Source organism: Sturnus vulgaris, chromosome 8 (genome assembly GCF_052056855.1).
Source record: "Sturnus vulgaris isolate bStuVul1 chromosome 8, bStuVul1.hap1, whole genome shotgun sequence".
Classification (NCBI taxonomy): Eukaryota; Metazoa; Chordata; class Aves; order Passeriformes; family Sturnidae; genus Sturnus; species Sturnus vulgaris.
The window spans coordinates 23,137,796-23,159,665 of record NC_142250.1 but is presented as its reverse complement, the minus strand read 5'-3'; the positions used below and the strand labels follow the sequence as shown (position 1 = coordinate 23,159,665).

General features: G+C 40.8%; 1 protein-coding gene across 16 annotated transcripts in view; it reads left to right on the top strand.

The window, feature by feature from the left end:
- The window catches only part of BLNK (B cell linker), a 93,593-nt gene that overhangs the window by 37,568 nt on the left and 34,155 nt on the right, over positions 1-21,870 (top strand). For 2 of the 16 annotated variants that reach the window (XM_088169168.1, XM_088169165.1), the window contains exon 1: positions 12,367-12,525. The exons of 13 other annotated variants lie outside the window; for them this stretch is intronic. In XM_088169168.1, coding sequence (XP_088025294.1) covers positions 12,479-12,525 — 47 coding nt within the window. In that variant the 5' untranslated portion in view covers positions 12,367-12,478. Of the gene's footprint in view, positions 1-12,352; positions 12,526-21,870 lie in introns of those variants that run through there. One more of the 16 variants, XM_088169166.1, reaches the window with a different exon arrangement.

The following is a 21,870-nucleotide window of genomic DNA, read 5'->3' as shown; positions in this document are numbered from 1 at the left end:
TCTCCAAGTGCCCAAACTGGAGACTTCTCAGTTTTTGGAAGAAATATAATATTTATTTTACAGTGTGTTATCAACATATATTTATGCTCTCTGCAGGAGGGACATTTCATTCTAGCCTCTGTGAAAATGAGTGAAAACACAACCACTTTTTGCTTTTGTAAAAGCATGTGGAGATCTACATTCATTAGTTCATATGTTTATGCTGTGATGTCAGGTGGTCTATGTACTATTTCTAAGACAGTATTAAACAAATCCTGTAAACTTTATTCAGTTCAGAAACGAGAATAGAACAGGTTGAGATTATACTAAACAATGAAAACTGCAATACTTAAAAAAGGGGTCATCAAGACAAGCAAAGTAGAGAAGTTACAAGACGAGCTGCAAGGAGAAGTTAAGAGACCATAGCAGGAGGGTCAGATGCAGCTGCAAGCCAGACAGTCGGGGCTGCAGTAACCAGACACTTGAAACAGCTTCAGAGGAGGCTGCTCAGTGCAGCTGAGCTGGAAAAGCTGAAGTGCACTCGGTAGGAATGCCACAGCAGCCCCTTGTGAAACAGAATTCAAGACCTGAAACACAACTGTCTGAAACCCATAGAATAAACAATTTTGCCAAAAATACATATTTCAAAGATTTGCCCCCTCAAAACTGCAGAAATTGTGTCAAGCATGCAAATAAATACCTTTTTACTAACACCTTACAAAGTCCCTTTCCAAGGGCAAGCAATGGGGGGAATGTAGGATTACCTTGGCAGCACTTGTGCATAACTGCATGCAGATGCATTGACACTCATCAACACATGACTCAGGGCATCAGAGAGCCTCTCTGGATAGATCACCTGTAATCACCTAAATACAGACAGTATCATAATGTTCATATTTATCAAATTATGAGTCACAAGCATCTTCATGCTGGCCTTCTCATTTTCAGTGCTTCAGAGCACCTGTATGCTTGCAGTGGGTGCAGTATAGAGACTGAGCAGTTACCATCAAGCACAGGAGCTGCTCAGCTGCCAGAAGCAGGAGCACTGCTCTGATGGATGCTGCACATGACCAGAAATGTCTTGTTTCAAGGCATAGCTCTGCTATATCTTGTTCCAGAGACTGCTCAGTTGTCACCAGCTCCAGCACCATGCTCCCCCCAAATACAGTATAAACACACTTTGACTTTACAGTCTTGATATTTGTTTGTAATTGTTAGAAATTAAATTCAGATATGCTCTGAATTCTTGAAGAAGGGAACTGTTTTCAGGACAGAATATGGCCAGTCTTTTGCCACACTAACAGCTGCTTTCCTGCAGGATGCTATAGTTTAGGACTACTCAGACCACATCTTGCACGTTATTTTATCAAGCTCCTGGAGGACAAAGGGATTAAAGAACATTTTCCATTCTAGGAAGGCAAGTCAGTCTCCCTGTCCAAATCTGTTTTGATCTAGACTGAGACTGCTGCTAAAAATTATAATGGAACAGTATTACCTAATCTGTCTTTAAAAACATTTTATTTTATTCTTCCATAAGGCATGCCTGATTTTTCAAACCCTGACAATCTCCTCCTGTTTCTAATAGCCAAGAATTCTGAGAAGAAAAACAAAAGGAGATTTTATGTATTTTACAATTCTTATATTAGCTTTTCTGTTTTCCATTCTCCTCTGCCTACTACCATTGCACATTTTAGGTACTCTCCAATGACATCCTTGACAGAGCATTAGGTCTCAGTTTCTTCTTCACACTTCTGGCACTGAGTTTGACAGACACCTGCTACCACAGCTCTGTCATTTCTCCTATTTAGTTCCTCACTGCACAGTTTCATGGCTTTTTATTATTTTACCAAGCTCCCAGAATGCAGACTATAAGCTAAAAATATGTTACCATTTCAGTTAACATGCCTTACCATGTGTAAGTGTAATTAATCCTTTCCTAAATCACTGATCTGGGTGACATAAATAATTACCTTTATCAGTATATTAGTTCCTCATTTCATTCCTCTGGCTCAGGGAATAATCTGAAGAAATACGTGAGAATATGAGACATATAAGTACTGTTGCTTTGAACAAATATATACTACAGTTCAAGAACACACAAGTAAAAGAATTCTTTGTATTGCTTGGAATGTCAACATAATTTACCACCTATATTCCTTTTATATAACTGGTACCAATATTGTTCACATATAGCCCACAAATAGATAGATTTAAATACACTCTGAAAAAGAGTTCCAAAGTCAATTATTTCTTAGTATTATTTTTTATTTTTAAAGAAATAGAAGTATGATTCACATGTGTAGTCTTAGAGGTATTCTCTGCTAGATTGTCTCTTCCCAGGGATTTATTCACAATTACAGATAAACCAACAAATTTCAACAATTTCAGCTTTTAAGGAAAATTTTAACTGATTATGTACCATATACCTCCATGCATTGGTATTTTATTAGGTCTTCCCTTAAAAACAAAAAAGGCAACTAAGTAAACAGTGCAAAATAACAAATGTAGCTAATTCCTGATCACAGACCTTACAGATGTCTTTCCAGCATCACTTTTCTAACATCATCAAGATGATTGTAGCTTCAGATCCTCTCTTAATCACAATGAACAATGGGAATAAATTCATCAGGATTAAAGATGTAAATGCTCCCAAACGAGCCTAAGTCAAAACCAACATATCTGTATACATCTATACCTGTCATGTACCTTGCAGAGTCCACAGGATGGAGCACCCGTTTCTGGGAAAGCACCACTTTCTGGACAGATTTGAAGTGTTGTTCATTCACAACCAATGCTCCAAGAACATTTTGAACCACAGCCCCATGGCAGCTCCAGCAGACACCCAGGCTTAGCCTTAGAACTCATTCTGCACAGAGCTCAAAACGTCGCTCCTCTATCACGGCATCTCTTTCTACTCTGACATCCTTGTGTATCAGCTTTCTGACAGCAAAGCAATTCTGGGTCAGCTCAAAGGTCTGTGTCAGGTGACATTTGTGACAGCAGCCTGCACCCGATGCTCAAGGAAGAAAAGAATGAACGAATGGGTACGGGTGGGTGCCTCCATACACGTGTGTGAGCAGAACATCACTGCTGGGCTGGACTAACACCCCACAGACCACCGGAAACAAATGAAATTACATGGTGCAATTTGACTCAGGTAGTATCAGTTCAAACAGGAATGAAAATAATAATAGAAATCTATAATTTCTGTAGAAGCCTCATGATACTCAGTATTTTTTTTTCCAAAAAGGAGCAATTCTCCTGTGAACAGAATGATGAAAGTTAACCGACTCAAGGAAAGGTTAAGCTTTTGTTTAAGGAATGTTTAAGGAAAAGATACCTTAAAAACCAATAGCTTCTCCCTGGAAGACTCTACTATATCAGTATTGTCTTCCTATTTGCTAACTAATATGAACACATAATAGCACAAGCTATACAAATAACATACGCCTTGTGAGTAGTTTCAAATTACAAACAGTGCATAACAAACTCGTCTGCACTCATCAGTCTGTTTATAAACATAATCCTGACTCAACATCATTATGATGAAACAAACAGGACTTTTTCAAATGTATGATAAAACCCCAGACAGATAGCTACAATACAGAGAAAGGTGTTAAATACCTAAATCTCCATGATGCAGATGGTGGTAAAATTTAATAATAACCAAAAATTAAAAATCTTATACAGCTATCACTATGCATATTATTTCTAAACTAACAGTCAGAAACTTTCTTCAGTCACAGAATATTTTAGATTGTAATTTCCTCAATGCAGTGACTGTCTTGTTCTCTATTAGAGCATTATATTAAAAAAAGGGAATATTTTTTATAAATAATGCAATGGAATATAATGGATATTCAAATTTACATATATGTGTTTCTTTACATGTAGACTTCTGTCATATTTTCTTTCTTCTTTCTTTTCTGATTTTAAATCTGAAGGGAAGTTATTCTGAAATCCAGTGTTTGATAGTAAATATTTTCTCCCAATATCCTCTGAGAGTGGAAAGATGCAGGATCATACGACCACAAACTTGTAAAGTAACTCTTTTAAATGATGCACTACAGCAATAAATGCTTCACATTAGGATCTATAAAAATAATAGCCCTCTCTGATATAGTGTTGGACTCCAATTCATCTGCTACAGTTTGTGGTCTTAATGCAATTAAAGTTACAAACTGTGTAAACATATCCTTAGTAACAATCCACAAAATTTGCAGCTGTAGACAACAGAAAAATTTCATGGCTGTAGTTACAAGTCTGAATAATTTTTCTCCACAGAAGAGAGTATTCTATTAAAGCGTTCATCTTTGGTCATAAAAATGTTCTCTTGCTATTATTTCAAATAGAGTTTGATACTTATCAAGATAATAATTTCTTTCTTTAGGAAGTCTCCCATCTCCCTGATCATTTCACTGGGGGTTTTTTGGTTGTGGGGTTTTTTTGTCGTTGTTTTTGGTGGGGGCTTTTTGTTTTGTTTTTCTGGGGTTTTCTTGTTTTGTTTTGGTGTTGTTGTTGTTGTTGTTTCGTTTTGGTTTGGGGAGTTATTTGGGAGTTTTTTGGAAGGTGATATTTCAAATCCACTACATTTTTGTGTGAAAAAGACTTTTGAAACCTTTTCTGTTCAGTGACATCTCTGCTCCCCAAATACAGTGTCAGGCAATTCCAGTTATCCAGGAAACAGAGAGAACAGTCTTAAGCAGATGGAAACACATGAAAATAGAAAAGACTACAGACTAAATTATTTTTCCTGTTCTTAAGCAGAAATAGGAAAATGCTCAGACAGCATAATTATGGTCAGGGTCAGTGAAGTGCAGATTACCAAACTGTGCCAGAGAATACACCCACCAACCCCTTCCCTTTGGCTGTATGTATTACAGGCCAGTGCCGGAAAGAAGTGGTTTAAAAATTGTTAGTTTTTCCAGATACTGAAGGCATCATGGTATGTGTTACAGCACTATACAAAAATAACCTTATTTCAAGACATTCCTTTCACTCTGAAATTTTAAAAGCTTGTGCAGCCTTTTGTCTGTGTGAGCAATTTCATCAGCAGGGACACAAACATATTTAGACCATTCACCATCCACACCTGGAAGCTGACTGAGGCTCGTAGGCACCTGCTGAAAGGAAGGACACAAACCACTGCCTCTCCCTGATCCTTCCCTGTCCTAAGACTCATTCTCAAAGCCAGGGCTCAACACCCCAGGCTGCTCCCACAAAGGCCTCCTGGGCACCCCTCAGGGTAAATCCGTGCCCCAAATGGGAGGGTGGATGGGAAAGCAGACTTGTCCAGTTTAATCCTACTGCAACAAGGGGAGAGCAAGGTATATAAACCCTGCAGAAAAGCCAGAAACAAGCATGGCTTGCCAGGCTGCAAAGAACCCTGTGTCCCTACACCTTCCCTTCCACGGTTAGGCTCAGAGTGGGATTAAGCTGGCCACTTAGGGCTACCTCCATTGCAGTCACTCTTCACTGCTGGAAGGGGATCAGGTTTGCAGCACAAGCAGAGCTCTTCCCAAGGGTCACTGTGGGCATCAGCTGGCTCCAACACAGGTCACTACCTCTGAGACAATCTGATTTCAAGCACTTTGAGCCTGACATTAAATAATCAGTGTGTCTGTAGGAGCAAATTTTATGTTTCTGTATGCACATGAAACAGATGACAGTAAAACTGAAAAGCAGAAGTGCAGCTTTTTGCACAGTCCCCAGAGAAAGAAAACACACATCCTCAGCAGGTGCTAAAATATGTTTGCTCGGAAGACTCTTCATGAGAAAATCCTACTAAATTTACTCTTTTCACATCTTTGCCTGCAGTACATGCCTACATGTATGATCTGTTTCCTCCAGTGAGCCTAATGACAAACCCAAGTCCCATTCAATAAAATTTAGAGTTGCATTTTCAAATGCATCTCCTATTACTAGTACTGTAAGACCAGCTTTGAGTATGCCATTTGGTATCCAAAATGATAAAGTATTAAAGTTTTAAGATTTCTAGGGCATTTGATAGGAGTCTTCCAAAACCAACACTGTGGCATTGAGCCATTTGATCCAGAGTGAGAAGACCAAAACTTCTGAAAATCAGTATTAGGTAAAAAAACTCGGGACAGAAATGTACCCTCTTCTCATCTGTTAAGACACAACTACAGGCCACATGTCACTCACTTTCCCTGTACAAGAAGTGTTTCCTACTTTAAAATGGCATATAAGCATCCTGGGAAAGGAAAAAAATCCATTGAAATAGATTAGTTGGAAAAAACCAGAGATGTATTATTTAAAATAAAAAGCAGAAATGTTTCACCTGTTTGTAGCAATCAGTAAGTAGCAAACATAGAGAATATAATGAGAAATCATGTTCCATAAACTCATGCTTTCCAAATACCAGCTATGGGACACTGAATAGTAAGTTATGTGGGCAGTGTGTCACCAAAATAGAAATTGAGGGGGAAAAAAACTATGTCTAAATTGACGTAGTTTTAAACAATAGAGTTTGAGAGCATTTCTGGCCTGGTATAAAGGACCACAAATTTGCATTCAGATCCATATGATCAAGCACAAAACCCTCACAGGCAGCATGTGACAGTCTACTGCTAATTTTCTGTTTCCCCTCCACTCTTCACAGCCACAGCCCATTGCTGGCACATCTTCCTACAGATATACTGAAAGCAGAAGAAATCAAATACATACAAAGTAGTATCAAACAGCACATTCTGTTAGGAAAAAAACTGAGCTTGCACCATGACTACAGATTCCAGTTCAGATTCACACGGTTTGCACTCTGGCTGTCCTCCCATGCACATGTAGATGTACCAGCTTGGGCTATTTTCACTCCACAGCCGTGGAAAGGAGAACTGTGGCAATCATTTCCTAACTTTCATGTGAATGCAGACTGATCAAGCCAGATTCCTGTTACTGACCAGTTATATTTACATTCACATTACAGTGCTTCTATGGCTGGAGCTCTCTCTTTAGTGCTAATTCAGTAGCTCAGAGCTCAAGCAGCAGATGCGGCTTTTAAATACAGCCCTTCATATTTGAATGCATATTGTTTTTGAAGCAATTATCAATCTGAGATTAAAGACAGTCTGTAGATATGGGCAGGGAGAAGTACCTCCGGGCTAGGTGAAATACTATGACCTCAAGGCAGTAAAGTCTGACAGATATTTTGAAGTGAATTATCAATTATTTTATGCATTGCTCAGGAGAGCTTATAGTGCTGCTCTATTGCCAGGATTTCCTAAAGGAAACACTAAGCAAAAGCTCACAAAGCTGTCTTTTAAAGAGCAAATTGTGCAATATCCTGTGATTCTCCACATTACCCAAAAGTAGGGAAGTCCAAATCAAAGAACACACTTGGCAAGAGAAGGCTGTACATGAAATTCTCTCCATTAATTCTTTCCTACAAAGAACAGTTGCATCCTTCACTCCTGAGTACTTCCAAGAAAAAAAATTGGCCCAATCACCTCTAATAATGTTGGAGAGAAAACTTTGTTAATAGAGAAGGGGTTAAGAAATGCATTTCCTAACATGACTGAGAGAAAAAGTCTTATATGGTCATGTCATGAATAAAAATGAAACCTGGAAATCAAACTGATTGCTTACTGCTAATCAGGTTACTTGGCAGTTTTATATACATTGAAGGCACTAGACTGTATCTATGAGCATTAATGTAATCTGTAAAAAGTAGCTTCCTCTTGAATAGTCATGCATAGAGATCCTTTGATGCAGCACTGTCTCGTCAAAGCATCAAAAATAAACATTAAAGAGATTTGCTGTAAATAATTTTAATCTACTTGCAGTTCTTTTTATTCAGCTTCTCATTGCTAAATGTTTATACTATATGATAGAGTTTAAAATTTTCTGCTTTTATTTCAACTGTGTGAAACCCCAGAGTTTCAGAAATGGCAACTGAGAGCCAAGGCTGAACCTGTACCCTGGCTTGGACTTTCCACACTCTTTCCTGCAGCTTGATTGCCCATCTCTCCTGTGTGCCAGAGCTCCTGTCTGGAACAGGTTCTGTTCCTAGGTTTTCTTGCCATACAAAGGAGGCTAAGGGTAGATGCTGCTGCACCACTGAGCCTCATCCCATCTGCAGTCAGGATGTGGCTTCAGGCATCAACCCAGATCAGGAGCTCAAACAGGCCCCTGGGGTCCCTAGACTAATTAGGTCCCTAGACTAGTATGTCACACAGTCATAATCTGTAACTTGCATTAGGACAGTGGCAAAAATGGTCTCCATAAAAAGCTGTTAGCATCAAAACTTATGAATTTTAAAGGAAGATATGCGTACCTGATATATTATATTTAAATTTAGTAGCTTCAGCAAAAACCCCTAACAAACCCAAAATCATCATGCAAACCATGTACTGGAAGGTATTAAACTAGGGACCATTAATTTCAGTGGAAATAAGAAAAGGCATCATCAAAGGAGTCAGAGAAAAACCTTCAGGCAAGAAATACACCCGTCTTGTCAGTGATAGCAGCCAAACCCTGGATTTTGCTTAATTATTTCTCTACAATTGGCTCTGTATGAAGATGCTTGTTCTGATCTAGGGACATCACTTAACAAGAACTAAAACGCTTTAGACAAGTCATCTCATCCTTTGTTCTATGCTCCAGGAGTTCTTTATCTACTCAGAAATTCCAAGTCAAACCAAAAATTATCCTAACAATAGGAGATAGAGAACTGGAGCCCTGAAACAGGACATACCTGGAAATTCACAGCAAATTTTCACCAAATGAAGGTTGGATGCTCACAGTCTTTGTGACAGAGTTTGTTTCAGCAAGTCTGGTTCTGACCATGCCTCAATGGCCTCACAGCTCTGAAACAGAAACCAGAACATGCCACCAGAACGAGGCAGCATGTGGAAGGAAAGAACTGGTAGGAAACAAACAGCAGAAAATAACAGAGGTATTTATTAGAGAGATATTTAATGGAGACAGGAAAAGCAGGTTCTGTTTCTGAACATCTTTATCAAATGATAAAGAAGTTGCTTTAAAAAATCCATCTATTTGTGAGCATAAATGGAGAATTATATTGGGAGAGGATGAGAGAGACCAACCCAGACTGAGCCACAGCAGTTGAAGGGAAGAGAAAATTATATTGCACCAGACAATGGCATTTAGGAAATCTATTCAAGCATTTAGAAGGCCTTTTTCAAAATTACAATGGCATTTTGAGCATCAAAAATTTAAAATAGACATGCATGTATTTTCTGTAAGCCATGCTCTCAAGGGACCTTACTGGCAAATCCTGCATACCTGCGTTGGGTAATAGTGCCAGGAATTCATCCCCTTTCCTCTGCAGCCACAAAAAGGAAAATAAAGTTAGTGTCTATCTACATAATCACAAAAGTGACAGTCTGTGTGGGTGGAGGTTCTTAAAACATTAGATAAGAAAATACAATTTAGGTAAAAGGCTTTCAATTATGTTGCTCCAGAGAGCCAGTATTGTGGGAACACCTCTGTAAACGCCTCATCCAAGACTTCAAGATACATTCTTCTGGGACACCATTATGCCCCACACCCCAGGGCCCTATCCCTGGGCAGGCTGGCCCAGGCTTCCAGGCCATGTCTCAGCACAATCAGGCAGCAGCACAATCCCCACTGGCCCCAGATGTGCCAGGGAACAGGGAGGTGACACAGGCATCCCTCAAAACAAATCCCCTACCTAAAACAGCTCTTGTGACTGGGGAGGAGAGTTGCTTGTTAACCATCACTATGGTCAAGATGTCACCCACGTGGTAAAAAAAATCCCAGTTCCTCTTTGGCCTTATCCAAATGAGCATATTATGTCAAAGAGGGAGAGTTGCTGAGGTTACAGCTACAGAAATAGCATGATAATATGTTTGCTGCGTGGCTCAAACCTACCACCGCCTCCAGGCTTTCCCAGGGCTCCCGAGGAGGAAGGCAGGGTGTTTCCTGCAGTGGGAGTCAGTCAGGCACTGCCCCCACCTCCAGCCTGAGCCCCCAGAGACACTATTTTGGGGTGATAAGTAAGACTGGAGGGATGGAGAAACTCCTGCTCCTTGCCCTGTCCCTGGTGCAGATCTGCAGGGCCACCCTGCCAGCTGGACACTGTGGTGTATCCCTGTCCATATGGGCTGTACAAGTCCACTTGACCACAGACGGAATCAGTCCCAACATGGGCCAGGAGCTCAGACTCTGCAAACACCTACTGGGCAAAAAGGAGAGGCCTAGGTTTGGAGGGGCTTGGCCATGCCCTTCTTTATTTAAGGTTTTTCTCTAGTGGTTTTCCTATGTTGTTGCACCCAAACCAGACTCCTCAGCACTGGGGCAGATAGCCAGATAAGCTGACTTGGAGGCAGACCAGAAAGAGCTAAGCAGGTACCACAAAATCTCACGAAAAGTTCTTGTGTAATGAAGACATTTTTAGGAGTAATTTGGCAGCAGTACCGTCTAAGAAGTCACACGCCCCATTCCACTGACCCTGTGCTGCACCCTCCACAAACATCTGTGCACCAAATCAAACCAAAGAACTGATGCAGTTAACAACCCCTATTTTTGTGACTTTTTGCTAGATTGTTTGTAGTGGACTCCTTCCCCAGTCCATGGCACTGCACAACTACACAAACACAGGGGCTGGCAGATGAGAAATGCTGTGTGAGTCACACTGTCACCAAGCACACAGGGACTGCCCTGAGCGTGACACATCAGCAGCCGTCCCTTCCTGGGACCAGGGAGGTGACAGCACCACAAGGACAGGCGAGAAAACCTCTGCACTGGGCACTGCAGAGTTTTTAACCCGTAGCTTTGGTTGAGTCAGGAAGAAACAAGGAGAAACCAGCACAGTATTGCAGATGACACATCCCAAAGATCCCAAAGGAAAACAGGCTGGGATTTCTGTGACAGCCAGGCAAGGGGCAGTTGTTGTGTAAGGAAAACCAATGCAGGAGCCTACTGAGCAAATCTCTTATTCTGGTATGTGTTTAGATAAGTGGGAAGATTGTATAAGCAAAAGTGACACAGCAATTTATTCATATCTACTTCTTCACATTGTCAGCGTGCATTTTAACTAATTAAAAATTAATTTAGTTTTCAAAATAACTTCTAGGGAGTAAAATTGCAAAGTTGACTGGTCCACCACCAGATACAATGTAATGTAGAATTCCAGTTTTGTTTATTACACGACATTTGACATTATATTATTCCTTAAAGCCCACAAACTTTATAAGATACTCCAAAAAAAAGCAATTTATACACTATCGGCCCAGACTAGAAAATACTGTATTCAAACATCAAGCGATTCCTATGCTGAAAGCTCAGAGACAAAAAACACCAGCCTGCCAAGATCACAACGATACTGCTATCAAAGACAAAAATCTCATGGCAGGTTATTTCCCCAGTCACCTGCACTAACCAGGAAAGTCTATTTCACTCATTCAGTTTCACAAGAAAAAACTTTAGTCAGTACAATCTGGGGTGAAGAATTCCACGGGAAAACCTAGCCAAGTGGCAATGAGAATCTCACCAAGAAATAGCTTTGTGTGTCACCATAACATGTTGTACTTATCAAAACATATTAACATGATGCAGATGTACACTTTTTTAAAAAGCTACTAGGTTTCTTCCCTAGAACAGCCTTAGGTTATAAACTAAGCTGCAGAGAGGCCAGAGATACAGAAAGGGAGCAACAAGAATCATCCTCCAAAGGTGCAGAATTCAAATGGACCAGCCCTTCAGGATAAAGGCTGGATGTGAGCAACTGCCCACACTGCCCCTCATAAATAACTGGCTGCCTCCAAAGTTCATCTTTATGGAGGAAAATATGGTTGAGTTTAAGACTGAGCAAAAGTCCCAGGCTCAGAGATATCAGAGCCATAAAACACAGTGAGCTGCTGGCATCTTGGGTGGGAAGAGCCTTGCTGTGTCTCTGGAAGCATCAGGGTTTTCTGCTGCCTTAGTTTAAAAATACAGTAAGAAACTTTTTTTTTTCGTTAGAGTTACATTCAAAAGAATGGAGATAACATGATGGTTTTCTCTCGCTTTTACTGGGGAACCTCGGGAAAGTTAAAGTTCCCACGCAATGTGTTCCCACCGGGCAGAAATTCACCAGGAATACAGAGGAGCGGGGAGGAGGAGGAGAACCAGGCGCCTGCATCTCTCCCCGCATCCGGCGAACTTCACCGGGGCCGGGCAGGTGGCAGGGAGCGGGTCTGGGTCTGGCCCCGGCACAGCCCTCGGGGCCCGGGCCCGGCCGCCCTCAGCTCCCGGCGTGAGGGCCGGCTCAGCGCGGGCCGCTCCCAAAGGCTCCTCCCGGCTCCGCGGCCACCTGTGCGCGCCCCGGCCGGGGCGGGGCCGGGCCGAGCGCCGGGTCCCTCCCCTGCCGGTGCCTGCGGCCGGACCGGACGGGACGAGGCTGCGGCAGCGAGGCGGGACCCGGTGGAGGGAGAGCCTGGGCCAGCCCGGCCCGGGGAAGCGGCGGCGCCGGCAGGTGCCGAGCCGAGGGCCGCGCTCCAGCGGGGCCGCGCTCACGGGCATGGACAAGCTCAACAGGCTGACGGTGCCGGCCGGGGAGAAGTTCAGGTAGGGGCTGGTCCGCTCCCGGTGCCCTCCGGGAACGCGGTCGCTGGGCCGAGCGGAGTGCGGGGGCATTGGGAGTGCCGAGGAACGGAGAACTTGGCAGAAATTTTACAGCAAAACAAGAGTTTTTCCCGGTTTTACCCCGTGGCCAGGGCGCTGCAGGGAGTGCGGAAGGTAAACACGGGTCTGGAGTGGATAACGCAGATTTCAAAGCAAAATGTGTGTCGGCTTCACCTGCAGCGCAAAGAGGAGTATTTTCCAAGTATTTTCAAAGCTGTAAGGAAATAGTGGGTGACTCATTATGATGTATGAGTCTTATGCAAATTAGAAAAGCTTAATTAATTGCTTGATGCTTTAATGTCCTACGAAGATGGCTTTTGCAGTTAAGTTCTGTAATATTTCCTGATCTTCGAAAGAACTGGTGGAATAGAGGGAACTGGAAAACGGCAAATGTTCCTAAGTGAAGGAGAACAATGTTAAATACAGGGTTTGGGAGGAAAAAAGCAGAAGCTGGCCATTACTGAAGTATTTTTAGTGTGTCTCGATTCATGTGCTGGTACAGCTGTCACCTCCAGGCTCTTTCATCATTACTTCTTGTATTTCTGAATAGTTAAAGGAAGTTCTGTTTCAAATTAAAGTAGCATGGAATTCTTTTCCTCCCCTTAAAAAATAAGAATTAAATACTGGAAAATATATTTTCCTAAAATAAGTCCTACTTAGGTACTCAATACTAACTTATAGGCCCTTCTCAAGTCTCTCTCCCTCTCCCCAGAAACCTTCATGCAAACTGGAATCATCCCTTGTAAAGCTAATTTTGATGGAATGCAGTTCATTGATATCTACTCTTTCCATACTGTTGACATATTGTTGTGGGGGGTGTGTACTTGCAGAGCTGCAGTGGCTCTTATGCTCCTCAGCCAGGCACACCTAATGAAAGGCAAGCAAGCTGCATCCTAAACCCGGGCAACGACTCTTGGAAGGCTCAATGGACAGGGGAGGAATGCAGGGAATTTCCTCGTTGTCTCCAATTTATCACCTGAAGTAGTCTAAACCGGTTTAAATGGTGTCAGAGCTCAGTGTTGGACTAAACTAGCTATCTTTAAATAACAAGTTAAGGAACAAGATGGAAAGCTTGATTCCATCCATTACTGGTACATAAAAAAATTAAACGCACACCTACTGCTGTCATAAAATTCATCTTCTGTGCTTTTGCTAACAATTAAAGCACGATTACCTTCAAGTATCTAAAGTGGGTCTATATGTGAGGGTTATAATGGCCCACAACTTTCTGGGTTGTGGTGAATCAGTTGGTGAACCGATCTGAAAGGCAGCACCACACCTCTGCTGCATCTTCACATAGATGGCACTCTCCATCTCATCTGAGGTTTTAATATTGTTGTGAAATAGGGAAGAGAAAGAAATAGATCTGCTTTCCTGTATTAACCTGAAGTGTTACAAGTTACTTTTTCTTTCCTCCTCATGGCCATTTCAGCCTATTTGTGCAAGAATTGTAGGAGCACCCATTTCTCAAGCACGTGAGTGTTCTCACCACAAGCAGTGGACAAGCATGCTTCGACTGGAGCACGTTGAAATACTCCTTAGAAACCTGAATATGTGGCTACAAAATCTTACTATGGTATCAGAATTTTAAAACCTGAAGGCAGAACTTTCCGTGAGTAGATATTCATAGGATAAATTTGAGAGAGAGATGAAAATACAGGAAGAGATCAGGAGAACATGGCAGCAGCCTTTTCCTCCTTCTTTGAAACACCTGGATACTCCCTTGTGCTCTGTGACCTATTGACAGTGAAGTTGATTTCTTAATACCACATCTGTCTGCATGGAGCACACAGAGGTGGTTCAGAGTTTGTACTGAATGTTACATGATCCTAGTGGTTATGTCAAAGACGTGCTTTTCTTCATACGCTAAGATGCAATGCCAAGAAATGTTTCTGCCAAACATAGTTTCAATTTATGTGATTATAGTTTGCATTTTTAAAGACGGCTTTCTTAAAATTTCTGCTTTGTAGCAGCAAAAGTTAAAAAAGCACTACTGTTGAGTCAGTGTCTGAGAGAGGATCTTTTGATTTTTTTAAGTGTAGACCTGAAAAACTAGATATTATGTGGTTTTCCTAATCTCAGCTATTCTTTATGGATATAGTTGAGCCTACTAGACCTAGATTTTTTGATGTATTAGCAAGTCTTACATCAGATCTGAATTCTTAACATGCAACAATATTGCAACAATAAGAACTGTAAGTGTTCTTATATGCCTTCTGCCTAACATGTTGTGGTATGTACGTTGTTTGCCATTAAGCCACTCAACTAACTTCAGTAATAGTTGAACAGGAATGCTGGAACTTCATGGAATCCCGGTATTAATTTCTATATAGTGTTTCTTATAAGGCATGCACAGTATTATACAAATATTCCTTCAGAGTACTTTGTGTTCCAGCTGCTTCCACAGAGTCAGGAAAAATTAATTCAAAGGCTTGGTTATTTATTCTGAGAGAAACTAATCTGTGGTGCAAGCAATTTTGTACTTGGAATTGTTTCCCAAAGAGTGGAGTGAATACATGAGCAATAGCCATGCTGCCATGGCAAGCTCTAGTGTGCCTGGATTTCAGACTGAACTTCAGGGAAAAAAATTATGGTGTATGCAAACATACAGAAATAGATGCACTCATGATCAGGGACAGTAGGCAACATGGATAATGGGAAGTTAGCAGCTCAAAAGAAAAGTTTGCACTAACCTTGCGGACTCTTCTGTGGTTTAACTTCCCTAGACTATAAGCCTATGATTCCTGGTATTTAAATAATTTTTAGCTACTGTATGTGACTGTGTCACAGCATGTCTTCAGACTTGCTGCATTTTTTTGTGATGACCACAAACCTTAATGATGACCCTCTGCCCGTGGCTGGCTTTGCTATGTAGCACAAAGTCTTTACCAAAGGCATCATCACCACTGTGGTGATGGGCAAACCATGGAACAAACCAAAGTTTGCCACATGCTTTCACTTGCCTAAGGTCATGCAGCCAGCAAGTTCCAGATTGCAAATAGCCTTTTCCAAGAGCACAGTTTCCTGTTAATTTCATATGACTTCATTAATTTGCAGCAGTCCGTCTCTGCCCCCAGCAAAAACGAAGGCTTAAAATCCCTATCTCCAAGCATAGTGCCTATTTAATAGGAAGTGGAAATAAACTGGCAATTTACTTTTCTCAGGTTGAACAAGTGTCTGAGGTTCTTTGCAGGATTTTGCATTCCCCCTTGTTAAACAGAAGGGTTTAAGTCCTAATTCTATGAAATCAAGAGGGACTTCCTTAAGGCCTGAATGTCTGTTGTCTGTCAAACTTGGAGGTTCATAGTCTTCACTAATTTTCTACTGATAGCTTGGCTGTAACTGCTAGGCCTTTTTCTTTAACAGGATCTTCTGACAATGTTCCTTCTTGAAAGTGTACAGCAGAAAATTAATTAATTTGAAATTGAAATGATACTTAGCTGTAAACTGACACCTCCTATGTATAGGATGCTTTACCATAGGGAGCATTTATTTTTGGAGAAAATGTTTGGGGAATATCTGAATATTAGTTTTGTGCTGTAGGAAAATATTTTATTATAGGTAGTTGCACTCATTCCTCTTAGTGATAGTGAACAGACTTAGAAACTTAATCTGTTTTTTCAAGGCAAATTTTAACTTAGTTTATTGCCTCAGTGAACTTGAACAGGACAAAAGAACAAAAATAAACTCAACCAAGAAATAAACTGGAGTTTCAAAGTAACCTAGAGAATGTTCCCCGTGACAGAATTAGGCATCAAAGCCAACTTCCGACTTTAACATCTCAATCGCTTATTGGTTACATAGAGTACAGAGGAAAGGCCACGCAAATGAAGAATAATTCAGTGGTTTGGGTTGACAGGGACCATCCCGTTCCCATCCTTCTGCCATGGGCAGGGAAACCTTCTGCTAGATCACGTTGCTCAAAGCCCCACCTAACCTGGCCTTGAACACTTCCAGGGATGGGACAGCCACAAGTTCTCAAGCCAGCCTGTTCTGCTGCCTCACCACCTTCACAGTAAAGAATTTCTTCCTAATATCCAAACTGTTCTCAGTTTGATTCCATTCCCCCTTGTCCTGTTACTACATACCCTTGTCATCAGCTCCTCTCCAGCTTTCTTGTAGACCCCCTTCAGTTACTAAAAGGTGCAATAAGATCACCCCAGAGCTTTGCCTTTTCCAGGCTAACAATCCCAGTTCTCTTAGCCTCACTTCTGCCCTTTTACCTGCTCTGGTGTTCTCCTCTTTCCAGCAAAAGTCTCATCTGCCCTAAGGACATAACAGCTGTGAAGGTCTTCACCACTCATTGCCACCCACTGCCACCTCCTGTGTCAGCTTCCAGTGTCTCCTGACAACTTTCCACTGCACAGTATCACTCTGTGGTGACAGCAGCTTTTGTGGCACACCCAAGTTTTAGCCCACCAAAATGTAGGCTGAACGTAAGGTCACGTGAAATCACAGTTCAGTGATTTACAGTCTTCAAAGCTGAGTTTCACAGGCACAGAGAAAGGAGGTCACCAGCTACATTTGCCGTGCTGATGAGCACAAACAAAAGTTTTCTGTAGGAACGTTAGGTCCTGTTTGCCATACAAAGCACAGGATTTTGATTAAAAGATAAAGTTTTGTAATCTCTATTTCCTCTAGTTTTCTGTCAGCTTAAATAGTTCATTAATCTCTCTCTCATCTCTGGACTTTGGAATGAAAAAACATAGGAAATGCAAACTTCCCCAAATACCACTTCCAAAATCCATTCTTTCACTCAGTGTGACTTCTCCAAGCAAATCCTCTTGTTTCTCCCTCTGACCTTACTTCATAAGCATAGCCTCCATCCCATCTATATTTGTCCTTCTTTATTCCCTTATCTCTGTACAACCACTTCATTCTAGCAATCCCTTCTTTTCTTCTTTCCAGCTATGTCATCCAACCTGGACCAATCCCCAGGCTATAAAACCAACCAACCCTAAAACACGGTAATTTTTACAAGGAAAAAAAAAAGCCACAAAAAACCCACCCACAAACTGAAGGGAGAAAAGAAACCAAACGAAACCACCACATAGGATGTATTCTCACACAGAATTTCCTGCCTATAATGCTGTATATAGAAAAGTTTGTTTCCGTGTGTTTTAAACAAAAATATGGCAATGTGGACAAAATGATGCAGTATAATACTGAAACTATCAAGAGATGCCCTCTTTAATCTCTTCAGGTAGACAGCAGTGTAGGGGTGTAATCTCTTCACAAGATCAGCTATGCTTACATAGCACCTACAGATCCATTCTACTTGTTCTGGAAAAATTACTAAGTCATTGGCACAGCTTATTCTACCACTACTTCTTATGCACACTGTTCCAAATAAAATAAGGCCTTGTAGTGACACTGTAGTTCTGCCCAGAGTAGGAGCATTTGTCAACCATAGCAATCATAAATGACACAGTCCTTGGCCTCCAACTGTCAGTTATTCAGCAGAAGTGAGTAATTTACATTTGATCTAATGACATAGGGTTTTTTGGGTTTTTTTAGTGAAATGATAAATCATCAAGAGCCAAGCAGATAACCCAATAAATTAATTTTCATGGCCATGGGAGAAAAACCAACATTCCAGCAAACATGACAAAACTATTTTTTACCATTAGTTTATAAATACATAAAGCTGTGTAGAGTGCTAGATATTAAATCATAATGTGATATTGCAGGTACCCAGTGATATGCTGATTCCAGAACAAAACAGTTTTGTGTTTTACAGAATCATTCAATAACAACATACTGCACAGGACATTAATATGTGATAGATGCTTTGCTTTTGGGAGGCAAATATGACAATCATATATCATTGCAATAAAGCCCTACTGGAAAACCATATTAGTTTATATGCTCGGCAGAGAAGAGAATTGAAAAATTGATGGAAAACAGTGGCTAAAAGGGACAGTATTTTTCCATTTGGCTCTAGGGCATCATCTTGGATTTTTGGTAAACTGTAAGAGGATGTAATGTAAATATGTTTGGTTTGTGCCAGCAGTAATAAAGTACTGAGGAGTAACAGAAGCTTGAAAATTCTGTTAGCATCTTTATCCTAATTGGTTAATATATACATTTTGAACAAGTTTATTTTCCAGACATAAGCAAGGCCTGATGTGCAATGCTACAAGTTTATGACCTTAACATAAATTACCACACAGCAAATAATTTAGAAAGAATTGAAATAATGCATCCTGAGGTAATAATATGAAAAACATGAGTATATGTTTTTTAAGCTTAATTCAAGGGAAAACCGGGTGAAGTAAGGTATTAATACAAGAGGCTACAGCATGTGGCTAAATGTTTCCTTCCTGTCTTGAAATATGGATGCTGTAGACATCTCTGCAAGAAGCATAGAGGCAACAAAGTGCTACTGAAGCTGTAGCTACATGGCCAGTTGAATCTGGCCTAAGTCTGAGCTACTGCCAAATTGGCAGTTCCCTTTCTTCCACCTTCCCAAGCCCCTGCTCACCCTGCCCCTCTCTGCCCTCTGGCAGTGCCTCCCTGGCACTGGGGTTCCAATGACCATATGGCAGAGCTGCATCTGCTCCTGCTCATATCTCAACTGGCAGAAGAAAAAAGAAGTTCATGTCCCAGCTGGAAGTCCCATGATTCATCATAGCTGGGGAAGCACTGAGGGCAAGGAGTGGAATTTCCCCTTTCAGTGGCAGCCCATGTGGGCTCCATTAAAATGACATAGGGACCAACTAGGGAATTTCTCCAGAGTTTTAACAAAATTTGATTGGCTTCAGAACAAAATAAACGAAACTGATCCATGAGTAGCCTCCATTAGGTCTCTGTCAGTGCCACCCCACACCTATGATGGGTATAATGCTTCTGTAGCTTGAGCACGGACACTTTTGGCCCAAGTACAGCAGTTTGTCAGTGGTAATATTCTTCTGTCCATACCAGATCCTGTCTTTATTCATTTCCCTACAATGCCTTTCTGCTTCCTCTTCTGGTTGAAATATAAGAGTGACTTAATATTTTTAAATTTCTGCCCTTGTTCTCCTTCAGTGACTAGGCTGTAGGGTACTAATCCTTCAGGGAGGTACAGCACTCACTTAGTTTTAACTGGAACTGTATTTTAGAGTAGCCTTATATGTTGAGCTTCCTCCTAGTGCTTGAAAACATTCCAGAAAAGTGGAGTAAGTCTTCTGAATGTGGTTTCTGTGTGTGCTTTTTTTGTTGTTGTTTTATAATGCATTAACTTACAACCAGAGAGCTGGTGGAAAAGCGATCAGTAAACCAAAGAAAAAGGCTCAAAACAGAGCAGGTCAGTTACAGAACAGAAAACATACTTTATCTTTTTATGTCAAGAAGTGACATGTAATATTCATTTACATACCATAATACCTAGTTGTTTTCTGTATTCCTTACAGTGTCACTTTTATTCAGTTGGGATAAAAGGGAGAGCAATCTGCATAAGATGGAAGAGGTGTCCAAAGCTTGGAGTCTTTGTTTGTTTGTTTGTTTGTTTCCAGGCAAATTCAGATGCTTAGCATTGGAAACCTAGAATGGGTTCTTTCAATATACTCCTAATCACCCCAAAATACTTACACTGTTTACTTTCATGTTAGGCATGGTTTCTTCCAAGGATGTATTATCCCTTTACATGCTACATTTTTTATTAACTCAGTGAATATTAGTACTTACCAGTACAAGGACAACTGACAGCTTTTTCGTAAAGATTACGTAGAGGGCAAATGAAGATGAAAAATACAATCAATATTTAGCCTTTCTGTGCTTCTGTGTGTACCATGTAAACACACATCTGCTGTAACTATGGGGTTTGCTTTTAGGTAAAATAGTGGATGATTCAAAAGTAAGCAGAATAGGATGTTTCTGAGACTTGAAAAAATCAACAGTCTTGTCAAAACGAATATAAACTATTGTCATTTCCCCTTGTGCATCTCTCAAACATGGCTGAAAACAATTCCTTGTCCTTCTTCCTCTCAGATAGGTAGCTGTAATTTACTTCTCCCGATAAGCAAACCTCTTTGAACTTTTCTTCACAGCTTTGAGATAGCTTTGCAGATAAAGATCAAAGGCTCAGTGCCTTCAATGGATGGTTTGGTGCCACAGGTTACCACCTCCAGTTCCGAACTTCCTCTTCTCCCACCAAGAAAACCATTGCAGGGGTGGATAAAACCCCAGAGTGGATGAAGTGGTTTATCTGACTGCACCTCAAGGATTCAGCTGTCTCTCATATTTTTATGCATTTTACACATATCACAGCCATTGAAAACACCAACTCTGACCCAGATGGCTGCTTCCACCTGGCATTTCCTTGCAAAGGACTCCCACTCCTGTTGTTCCAGGTAGCATATGATATAAGTGTGTGTGCATGTGGTGTCTGAAACACCTGAAGGAGGTCTACTGAGGAATTTGATGCTTTCTATACTTGGTATTTCATTTTGCTTTCTACTGAGGAATTAGAAGTGAAGTGGAAGGGGGTAGAGTTATTTTATAACATTTAATTTCATTTTCTTTGAGGCACAAAACTGACAGGTAGTATGAAAATACATCTCAGGAAGACACCCAGTTCACCAAAATCCATGTTCTTCCACAAAGACTATAGCAGAAGCATTGCTTTCATGGAAGCCTGGCATAGGAAAGGTGGTCCTTTTCTAGTTTGTTAGTTCAGTTTGAGAAGATATTTCAACATAAGAGCTTCATGCTTTTCAAAATCTCAAGTGGTACCTTTACAAATCCCCTTCTAGGTAAGCAGGTTCTCCCCTCAAAAGGAAGCAGGAGTCTTCCCCTTTGTCCAGAAACAATATATTTCTTAATTTGGTCACCTGCATAGCTGTTTATGAAACTGAAGGATAATAAACAAAGACCAGCTGGGGAGAAGGTGATGGAATTGTGCTGTGAGAAGCCATAAAGGAGGGGCCTGGACATGCTGTTCTTTCTTTATTTCATATTTTAATGTGGTTTTTTTTTTCTTTTCATTAATAGAGGTAGCTGTAATAATTTTAAGCTTTCTGCTCTTTGAGTTTTGGTTTTTATCTTCTAATAACTTAGCTTTTATTCTCCAAATTTCGTTATACTCTTCCTTGCTTTCTGTTTTGTGGTTCTTGTAAAACTTTATAGCTGAGACAAGTGGGGTTTTTTGGAGATTTTTTGTTTTAAGTCTAAATTTGCCCTTCCTAAATCCCATTCTAGGTTTCTAATGTCGATTTTGTAAATTTGCTTGGAAAAGAGCCCAAACAAACCAACAAAACTCTGAAAAACAACAAGTTTTTGTTGTAATGTGATCATTCTAAAGCCAAA